The sequence below is a fragment of the Trypanosoma cruzi genome, genomic scaffold (genome assembly GCF_000209065.1).
Source record: "Trypanosoma cruzi strain CL Brener 1047053516885 genomic scaffold, whole genome shotgun sequence".
NCBI lineage: Eukaryota > Euglenozoa > Kinetoplastea > Trypanosomatida > Trypanosomatidae > Trypanosoma > Trypanosoma cruzi.
The window spans coordinates 145,246-155,574 of record NW_001849467.1 but is presented as its reverse complement, the minus strand read 5'-3'; the positions used below and the strand labels follow the sequence as shown (position 1 = coordinate 155,574).

The window sequence follows — 10,329 nt, the reverse complement described above, 5'->3', positions numbered from 1 at the left end:
CTTTCTTCGCCCATTATACTCACGGCAAAAAAGAGGGGAAACGGCTTCCTTTACCTCCGACGCACACCCAACAGCGTCAGCTAATGCTTAAAATAAAATTAAAAAAAAAAAAAAAGAAAACATAGGGCAGGTCTACTTAATTTATTGGCTCGTCCCACTGACGTTTTATTCCCTGCTTACACACGCTCCCCCTTGACGCCGTCCTTCCAGTAGTAGAAGTACGGCACCTCGCCGTCCCACTTGCAGAGCACAATCATGCCGTTGTCGGGGTCCTCCTCGTTGCCCTCGGGGATGAAAAACTGGTACTCGTCAATCTCCTTGATCACCTTCTTCACAAATGCCGCGGCATTCGCCTGGAACTTCTTCTTCTCCTCCTCGTCCTCAATCCTCTCCAGGAGCTGCTTCATGTAGCCGCGGATGTGCGCCATGTACGAGTTCTTGTCGTAGCTGGTCTCGGTGTAGCGGTTGTTGTGCACCACATCCACAACGCGCTGCCTGCTGTCATCGACTTCGCCCTTCGCGCCCTCGCCGGCGTCCTCGTCCACATTCGCCGCGATGCCGTAGTCCTCGCCGCCCACCTCAATGTAGCTGCCCTTCACAACGTACACAATTTCGCCCTCAACATCCATGGGCCTGTCATTGTCGCAGACAACCTCGGCGTTTGTCAGAATATCCTTGAAGATTCTCATTTTCCTTCCCCTGGTTCAGCTGTATGTGTGCTTGTGTGTGCGTCTGTTTGTGCTTTTGTGCGTGCTCGTGCAACTTAACTGCACGTGGAAGAGCAGGAAAAAAAATATTTGCAAAAATTTAAAAAAAGGTGCAATAACTCCCTCCCCACCGGCACCCACACGCAAGTGTGCCTCTCTTCATGTATTGAAGAAAAAGTCTTATTGGTCATCAAAGCGTGTTTGCGCCGCGGGAAATAAAGGCCCTTATGCGTCACACAAGCAGACAGACCCAGCCTCTGCAGCGTTGTTGACTGTGCGGATGCACAGATGTATGTATGCGTATAGGGAATAGGCGTGGCTGCTAAAAAACAAATGGCCTTGCCAAGGGTAATTTATCGTTGGTTTCTTCTTTCTTTTCTTTTCTTTTCTTTTTTTTTGCCTGCCCTCCTTACTTTGTTTTTCTTCCGTTTTAGGGTTTTAATCAGAGCACATTTAACAGTTAAACAAAGAATTCGCATTGACGATTATTGCGAAAGAAAGACGTCGCGAATATCAGTGTTAATGGTGTAAACAAGCGGCTCACCACGGCTACCGCAGGCACCAAGAATATGTGGTGAGTTTGGGTGAAAAGCCAGCGACAGAACTGCTCCTGTGCGATACGAACGTGAGACGATCTGAGTTGGTGGCCGAGACGCGTCACGTGCATCCCAGAGACTAATGTTGCCATCCTTGCCTCCCACAGCAAGCAATTCGGCAATGTGCGGCGATGCAGCAAACGTGGCATCGGCCTCGTGTACCTGCAGCTGCCACAAGGGCTGTGCATTCATGCGCGCCTCAAACGCCATCCATCCACCATTGCTCGTGGATGCGTAAATAATTCTGCCGCCATGCGGGGCAAACTCCACATGTTCAACAACCCCATTCGTGGCAAATCTTAGTGCCGCCTGGTTGGGCGAGCGACAGTCGCGCAGCACCGCCGTCGCGTCAAAACCACCCGAAAGCAAAAGGTTCGCCTCCTCGCGATGCCAGTCAAGGCTCTGCACTTTGTCTGGCTCCGCGTACGTTCCGGCACAAGTGGACGTATTGAGGTCCCACAACTTAATGCTGCTGTCCGCGCTACCAGAGGCTAGTATGTGTTGCGCACATGTGTTCCATCGGACGCTGATTACCGCATCCTTGTGCGATTCCTCCTTCAGCATGCGGGTCTTGATGTTTTTCCTGTAGTTATCCTCCCAATGGACGCAGCCTCCCAGGAGGCAGACCGGCTCCACCGCATCAATGACGTCAAGACTCCAGACTTCCACAAACGGACGCATTGTACCAACGGCGCAAAGAGACATTGTGCCGTCTGTAAGCCACGTCGTACTCAAGGGAAACGCGGCAATCTCCATGTCATGGTGAACGTACATTGTGTCCTCTGGCTCATCATAAACGTAGAGCTCCAGTCGTGGTTGTGAAGCCTCCGCAGAGGCGGTGACAAAGACAATGTCTGTCTCTTTGAAGGTCGTGTCGTTGACTTCATCCTCATCGTCCGACTCCACCTGCTCCAAAACGGTGTCGACACCCCCGCCAAACTGCATATTGTCAACACCGTCGCCACTCTCGTCATCACTGCTGCAGAATTCACCCTGCACTGGCGGCCCAGTTTCGCTCGCCATTCCTGCTGGCTCTTCCACCGCGCATCCGGGGTTCTGCCGCCGCAGTTTTGCCCGCACCGTCTCCAAATTCTCCGTGGAGTGGATTGGAACAGGCCTCATTGCACCCTTCGGTACCCAAGAGAAAGAAGTCAGCATTTCGTGTTTGCCTGAAAGCAATTACAAAGGAAAGAGAGGCACCTCGAGTCTTTTCTTTCTTTTCCCCGCCCCTCGTTCTAATGTGAATTCCCTCCCACTTCCCGTTCTCTTCTCCCGTCGGAGGAAGAGGCGGCGGCATGAAAAGAAAGGGAGACATTTAAAAAAAAAAAAAAAAAAGACGCACAAATAAATCATTTGAAAAAAAAAAAAAAAGAAAAAAAAGGAAGAAGAAGATGTAAACCAAAAAAAGCGCACACCCTTCAACATCTTCACAAAGCACCGCATCTCATCTATTTTTTGTTCCTTCGCCCACACATACATGGACAGAAACACACGCACACACACACTCTCTCTCTTTCTCTCGCTCTATCTTTATTTTCAGCCAGCTACAATTTGGACCGCATAAAACCCATCACACGGTCCCTCAATGACACAAATTGCCGTCGTATCTGATGATTTATTCCGCCCCGTGCCGCCTCGTTGTTTTTCATGTTGCCACCGTCGTTGCGGTTTTTTCCCTTTTTACTCACCGCAACGTTGGCCGCTGACTGATCGGTGCTCTGTGATCCAGCCGCCTGCTTCACCCTATCGGCAATCACTGCCTTCCCAGAACAGTCAGCCCCACTACGATGCTCAGACTCTTTTCCTGCCATCTCCGTGGCAAGTGTGGAAAGCGGATGCTGCTGAATGAAGCGCTGCAGCCTTTTCAGGGCATTCAGCTGCGCACCCAGCACAACATTGACCAGGACAGAGGGGACAAGACCCATCGGATGCACAAGGGCGACATAACTCACATGGGACTCCATGTTGCCCTTAGCATTGATGACCGGCCGCGCCAGAATGCCTGAGAACAACATGAGCGCACGCACATATTTGGACTGACGGGGATCAAGAGGCTCCACGTATCCAAGTGGCGTGGAAAACGCCTTCACCCACACCGTTCCATCGCGGCGCACCTCCTCCGCCACCACCATCTCAAAGTCTCTGTTCTGCACAAGAAGGATGGGTGTGTGTATTGCCATATAATACAACGCGACACGTCTCTGCCCAGGTCGCAACTGCAGTTCGTCAACACTGTCTACATCTACAACGTTACTGTCACCCAACACCCCGCCCGGCCGTGGAAGAATTCGCACAGAACGCAACTCCGCGATATAATCATCCCACCTTCGCCGTGTTGATACGTTGAGGTACGCCAATACTTCAGCTGGTCGGCATGGCAGCTCCACCTCCGCACGCATAAGGTGCATCGGACAATCTTCAACAGGCCGGCTGTGCAGCGAGATTCCGCAGTCTTCATCCTGCGCGATGAGTTTGAAACCGGTGGCTGGTGCGTCGGCAAGAAGAAGCCGCTCCACGTCGATGAAGTTCACAGCCTCACGGTAGAGACCATCGTCGTTGTCGGGGACTCCTCTCTTGTGGGACGCAAAACCAAGGGGAGATGAGGAGACGTCGGTCTTCCGCACAAGGTACGCCATTTTCCAGTCCCCGTGACGCGTCAGATGACGTCCCTCGACTCTCAGTAAACCAATAAAAAAATAATAATAATAAGTAAAAAATAAAAATGTTTACACGTCGGCTACGCTCCGCCCTCCCCCTCCCTACCACCGCAGACTCTGGTGTGAGGGAGAAAAAGAAAAGCAGAAATGAGTAAGAAACTGTGCGAGTGATAGATGAAGGAAAAAATAAAAAAGAAAAGAAAAGAAAAGAAGCAAACGGCTGGTTAACATGTGCGATGAGAAAGGTGTCGTAGGGCGAGGCAAAAAAAAGGGATGAGCTCAGAAAAAAACAACTCTCCAACCGCTCCAAACCCCCTTTTTTTCACTCATCCTGCGCAACCTCGGGAAAGATGATCGGCACCATTTCATCGCCATCATCAAGATGGCAGAAGCAAAAGCAAAACATCGTCAAAAAGAGTATTATACGCATCTCTTGCAACAAGCGTGAGTGTGAATGTACATCGTTGTGTTTCACTTCCGTTCCCCTCTTCTTTCCTTCTTCCTTTCTTCTTCTTCCCTTTTTTGCTGACTCCTCCCCCACATTGGTAAGGAAGTCCTTTACATTGCGTTACTTGCATGCGCAAATGGCTTCTGCGGTAACCCCATTGAAGACGCATTGAGCATCCAAGCAAAGCTAAAATTGCCTTCATTTGAAAGAACGCTCGGCTGCGGGAAAACAACAGGAATGAGTTCATGCCGAGCTGCAAAGGGCATCAGCGTGTTCCTCTTGTCGCAGCGTCTTTTCTCCTGCTTTTTTTTGTACTCCTCCACCCTCTCCGCCAGTTGGCGTCGGTTCTCAAGTGCCAGCTGTAGATCAACTCTTTCCTGCCGAGTTCGCCCCGATTTGGTCCGCCGAAGGCCTAACTGTGCGTCGGCCATAAGCAGCTCGTTGGCGTTTTTGAAGAACTCGCCGTTGGCAAACCTCCTAGGCAACACGGCCTCTAGTCGTCGTGTCATAGTCAACAATGCCATCCTCTTCTTTGGCGGCGACAGTGAGCCTGCCAGGAAGCCTTGATAAGGATTGGTCCCCTCACTTGGGCCTTCGGTCTGTCGATCAAGGGACGGCAACTGCAGACGTGGTTCCGTGAAGAGTGATACGGAGCATCTGTTGGAGAACTTTTCACCCGGCCGTGGGCGGAATTGCGGGCGTCGCCCAGTGGCTGGCACCATCGACGATACGCGGTCTATACCCTGTGAAGTGGAAGGAGCGCCACCCTCTTCATCGCCGGAGGGTATCGATGGGCCCTGCTGCTCATGCGTGCTTTGCGTGGCTTGTGCCATCGGAGGCTGCCTTGCGCTCTCCGTGGAGGATAAAAAAGATAACGACGGCACTTGAGTGACCTCCTCCTGCGGGTGGGAAATGTCCGTGAGGAAAAAGGGACGGGTGAGCATCCCCCTTGGCGATCCCGACGCAGAGAGAGGGGTTATGGCCTTTGTGCCTCTACGCGACCGCGCGCGGGACACACTAAAGTCGTCATCCAGCAAAGAGTCCATGAGGCTCCGCACACTCTCGGGTCTCGTTTCCGGGTGAAGGATGTTCTCCAGCAGCATTTCTTCCTCTGCGGTGTTGTTCGCCGGCACGCGCAATGCCGTGGGCGGTTCTTCGCTGAATGTCGTTGGATCCGAGAGCCTCCATGTATCGCGGCCAAAAGCGCCAACAAACTTCACAGCAGCCATAGAATTTTGCTGCATAGCCACGTTGGAAAACGGCGCATGCAACCAGTCTGTGTCGTCAAAGTAAAAAAGACGTGCCATTCGGTCCAATGATCCCACCAACAGATAACGCCGTCCCGAGCTGTAGAAACTCTCCAACGATGTGATCTCGTCCGTGGCACCCTGAAAGGTTGACTTCAGGATAAATGCCTGGCGGAATTCTACCGAGAGGGATGTGCAGCCTCGCACGTCAACGACACGAATGCGACCCAACGAGTCGCCATACACAACCGTACCATCCTCTGGTATGTATAACGCTTTGCGGATACGACATTCAAAGCGCCGCCCCAGGCAAATGCGGTACACGACAGCCTGCTTAACATAGGAGTACACAAAAAGAATGCCAATGTCAAGAATGACAAGGAGGAGGTTTTGGTTTTGTTCATTCAAGAAGATGAGATGTACAACAGCGCCTTTTCCCTCCTCCGTCTTTTCTCGCAGGACACAGTCGTGGGTAGGCGCCCCACCCCGAAGGCTGAAGAAAAATATCCTTGCGTCACCTGTGCCCACACAAAGGTACGCATCCCGCACGACACAGCAAGCGGTTATGGAGGCCAGGGATGGCACACGCAGGAGAACGGATTTACTCTCCTCAATTCCACTAGGGAGGATCGAGCCCGTATTGAACGTTGTGACACGGCATAAACGTGCACTCCACGCAATCAATTTATTTCGATGCGACATCAAGTTTACATCCGAGTCCAATTGCTCTGAAACGTCATGAACCAGCATCTCTGCCGCGAGAGGGAGACAGGTAACCGGATCCCATGTCAGCATTGATGCATCCTGACCTCCTGTCACTAGCCGTACTTGTAGGCTCGTCGTCCAAGAGCAGGACGCAACGGTGGCTCTTTTCAAAGGCATATGTTCCATACGCGCTACCCGGGGAACGTTCACTTGCTGAATAATTGCACCTGTATCTAAGTCCCATATCCGCCAACCTTCCTCATCAAATGTGTGTAAATGCAATGATTGCCTTTGCACAGCCATTGCCACGACACCGCTGCGGTGAGACTCCACACGTCGTGATTCTACAACACCCACTGCGCTCAGCTTCCTTGGCTTCGGTTTGACGTCCTCCGCAATGTCACGGACATCTCTATTGCTGAATGCCCCGCGCTCGTCCTCAGGGAAATTAATCTCTGTCTCGCCAACAGACTCTGTCTGAAGCTGATTTTTTGACGGTTCGTAAACGACTGTCGCCCGGAGACAACAAATGATAGAAGAATTATATGGATGCCACGCCACAACACCGTCTTCATCAACGGCAGAACGTTCCATCATCTGCCGCGTTGCATCGGTCGCAGTGAAGTTCGAGTCTGGTGTTGGCTGGGCAATGGTGGCAAGTGACTTATTGCCATGGGTCTCGTACACCTTGATGGTTTTATCGGAAAGCAGCACTGCAAGCCGCTGTCGCCGTGGGTGCAGCGCCGCACTGACCACCTCCTGCGTCTCGGATGGAAACTGGTGCAGAGGATCGCCGTAACGCCCAATCACCCACAAGACGACACGACGGTCCACGTGAATCGTGACGTAAAACTTGGACGGCGGCCACCACTGCATCGAGCGGATGGCTCTTGCCTGCTGGGCGACAAGTCGTGACTCCCCGGAAGGCTTTCCTGTCGGACCGAGCGGGGTGCGGTAAATACAACCATCTGCTCCCGCCGTAAAGACGGATGTGACGTAGGAGGTGTAGAATACGCCCACCACCGCCCCCGCATGGACCTCCGTCAGGAAGAGCAGGCACACAGGTTTGCTGTTCGCCCCGGCCAGCAGTGCGCTCGGGCGCACATCCGCGGAAATATCAAAGGCCCCAACGGCGCCGGTTGCTGTACCAAAAAAAAAAATACCAGAATACTTGTCAAACCAAGACGCCGTCGGTGCGTCAAAACCCACCACAGGCTTTGCAGGAAGAACTTTTGAAAAGACACAATTTTGTGACTCACGACGACGGGCGTGATAGTGCTCCGCGGTTTCATCCTTGCGCAACTCCACACGATGTCTACCGCACTCACCGGGCTTCATCCCATAGCGCTGAATGTTGTTGGCGGACAACTGCACAACCTCATAGAGTGCCGTCTGCAGTGAGATGCATCCAACATACTTCTGGAGAACGTTGCCCTCTGGGAAGTCCAGCACTGTCAATTGACTTTTTGTCGTCGCGATAAGAATATAGTCCTCATCGTGCAGCAAAAACATCCCAATCACCCATGCGTTTCCTGCATTATAGAGATTACGCATAAATATGCCTGTTTTCCCATTCCACAGTTTCACAACACCGTCTTTGCTGGCAGTGACGACGCAGCCCGTCACGGTGGACACCAATATGTGATCAGCAGACTGCGCATGCAACTCACTTCCAGTGAACACATCCGTTTCCGTGTCCCCTCGGCCCTCCGTCACCCTTGACCAATCCGCATCAAGACCATCTTTACCGGCCACAGAGCGGAGAAGTGAGGAATTTCCAGATGTTAATTCCGTTCGTACTCGGGTGAAGGACAACTCCTTCTCGTCCACTTGATGAAAGCGCTCATAGTCCCTCACTAAATTTGTTGTCAAGTCGCTCCATCGCACAATCTCGTGTCGCGCTGGTTCCTTCCTCTGAGTCTGTGCATGCCCGGCCGGTCGATTGTATCTCAACAGCATGCGGACGACCGACCGAGTTCGTCCAAAGCGCCCTCCTCGCGGGGCGCCCTCATGACTACTGGCGGTGGTAGTAGCAGAATAGCCACCACTCTTATTGCTACTTGAAGCCCCCTTATTGAACGAACTGGCATATGTACTGCTGTTCATACTGTGTTCTGCTCGTGCTAGCTCCGCATTACTTACCTCACAGGCATCCCATAGCGGGTCATGTACAGAAACCCCAATGGAGAAAGAGCTGGCCCACCGCAACACTTCCTCCTTATAAAATTGCATCTTTTCCTCATCCAGCAGCTGCACTCCACACACAGTCGCCTCCTCAGTCCCTACGCCACTGGCGGGCAAATTGAGATGATCCCCAAGAAACTGCATCATGTAGTGAACAAGCCACTCCTTCGTGATGGCGGGGTCTCCATCGTGTGTGATGCTCCGCTCCGCAAAGCACCTCTCCAGTCGCATAAAATCCTCGACGCCCATGAAGAAACCCCACGAGAGGGTGGAGGGGAGGACTTGGTTCGGCACGTAACGTGTCGCCAGACGAACCCCAAGCGTCAGTTCATTTTTTGGCTCTTCCATGAGTCCTATCTCCCCTCACCCCCTCTCCACGCTTTCCCTCGGCCTCCCTGTTTCCCCTTTTGACTTTTCTTCAGGCCTTCTTCCTCTTCTCTCGCCCTCGCCTTTTGGTTGCTGTTGGGTGGTGGGAAGCGCCTCTCGGTCCCCTGAAGAAACTAGATATACATATATATGAAGAAAAAAAAAAAATAAGGAAAAAAAAAAAGAAAAGAAAAACCTCCCACCAGCCCTCGGGCATATTCCCTCCCCGCCGTCCAAAGAGCCGCATGGAACAGATGTGTGCAGTAACAACAAAAACAACAAGGGCAACAAGTGAAAGAGTTCTTTGCGCGGCAAAACTCAGAGTCACAAAAGAAAGTCACGCACGCCCTCCTTGACGCATCTGTTTGCGTGTGCAAAGAGAGAGTAAGAAAGCGAAAGAGAAACAGCGGAAGATGCAATGTGTCGTGTGCATATACCCTTTTACACGGACATTTCCTCCGCCATGCGCAAACGCGAATGGGAGGAGCGGAATCGGCTCATGAACTTCTTCTTGAATGCCACATCGTTTGGATGCAGGAGCACCGCGTCAAGGGCCTCCCTGTTGTGCAGCAGGTACCGCATCTCCTCCACCCCGCCCACGGAGTCACCGTGGATAAAGAGCAGCGGAAACGCCACGCGATTGTCGCATCGGCGGAACACGGCACTGCGAAGGAGAGTGTGCCACGCCGCCTCATCATCCAAAGCCAACAACTTCACGGGGGTCCCGCTTTTTTCTGCGGGCGCTGCGGTGGCAGAAGCCGTGGGGCCACTCTTCGCCTCCGCCTCCAGACTTTTTTTTGCATCTCTTGCCTCCTCGTCTGGATTGGATTTCGGCTGCAGGAGCGCAACGCCCTCCACCTCCCCCCTCCTCACCGCATCCTGAAAAAGTTCTTTAAGACGCGAAAAGGACAACACATGGGGCACCACGCGACGGTGGTAAAATGCCTTCAGCCACTTCTCCTCAATGAAGGCACGCTGCCTTGCCAAATCCCCGTTCTTTTGCACCCCATTGCTGTTGGAGCCGTTCCTCGCGTCGTTGTTTGCTCCGTATACCACCACCACAAGGTGTGGCCTTAAGATGTTTTCACAGAGCCATCGGTGCACACGCTCGGCGACAATGGCGTCGCGCTCGGTGGCCGCAAACTCGACCTCTGGTATGGCCCCCGACGCCTGCACAAGGTGGGAAGCCAAAAAAGACTCCGACTGCCGTTCATTGATGGCGCGAACAACACGCCTTATTCTTTCCTGTAACTCCGCCATGTGTGGTGTGTTCCCCGACGCCACGCACACACCGCACACCTTCTGAACGCGGTTAAAGCGAGTGACATCAAAACGACCGCTCCACGCAACGGAGAGCCGCACCGCTGCAACAGGAAGATCAAGTGCCCTCGCGAGCACCGCGCGGTACTGTCGCGCAGC

The 10,329-nt window shown here is 52.8% G+C and overlaps 5 protein-coding genes across 5 annotated transcripts, besides 8 other annotated features; all 5 read right to left on the bottom strand.

Annotated features, from left to right (window-relative positions):
* Positions 1-10,329: a sequence feature (heterozygous, Esmeraldo-like haplotype).
* Positions 88-115: a sequence feature (AT_rich).
* Tc00.1047053506207.50 (IgE-dependent histamine-releasing factor, putative) lies at positions 177-689 on the bottom strand (the record flags this gene model as incomplete). Its single annotated transcript, XM_801266.1, has 1 exon — positions 177-689. The coding sequence occupies one exon, from the start codon at positions 687-689 to the stop codon at positions 177-179; it is 513 nt and encodes a 170-aa protein (XP_806359.1).
* Positions 1,078-1,105: a microsatellite.
* Tc00.1047053506207.40 (hypothetical protein, conserved) lies at positions 1,193-2,461 on the bottom strand (the record flags this gene model as incomplete). Its single annotated transcript, XM_801265.1, has 1 exon — positions 1,193-2,461. The coding sequence occupies one exon, from the start codon at positions 2,459-2,461 to the stop codon at positions 1,193-1,195; it is 1,269 nt and encodes a 422-aa protein (XP_806358.1).
* Positions 2,617-2,638: a sequence feature (AT_rich).
* Positions 2,660-2,693: a microsatellite.
* Tc00.1047053506207.30 (hypothetical protein, conserved) lies at positions 2,848-3,939 on the bottom strand (the record flags this gene model as incomplete). Its single annotated transcript, XM_801264.1, has 1 exon — positions 2,848-3,939. The coding sequence occupies one exon, from the start codon at positions 3,937-3,939 to the stop codon at positions 2,848-2,850; it is 1,092 nt and encodes a 363-aa protein (XP_806357.1).
* Positions 3,991-4,027: a sequence feature (AT_rich).
* Positions 4,138-4,172: a microsatellite.
* Positions 4,519-8,892, bottom strand: Tc00.1047053506207.20 (hypothetical protein, conserved; the record flags this gene model as incomplete). The annotated part of the gene is made up of 1 exon (XM_801263.1): positions 4,519-8,892. One exon carries the CDS (start codon positions 8,890-8,892, stop codon positions 4,519-4,521), a length of 4,374 nt encoding a protein of 1,457 aa, XP_806356.1.
* Positions 9,064-9,105: a microsatellite.
* Tc00.1047053506207.10 (hypothetical protein, conserved) lies at positions 9,352-10,329 on the bottom strand (the record flags this gene model as incomplete). Its single annotated transcript, XM_801262.1, has 1 exon — positions 9,352-10,329. A coding segment is annotated over one exon (978 nt), but the record flags the coding sequence as incomplete, so codon positions are not given.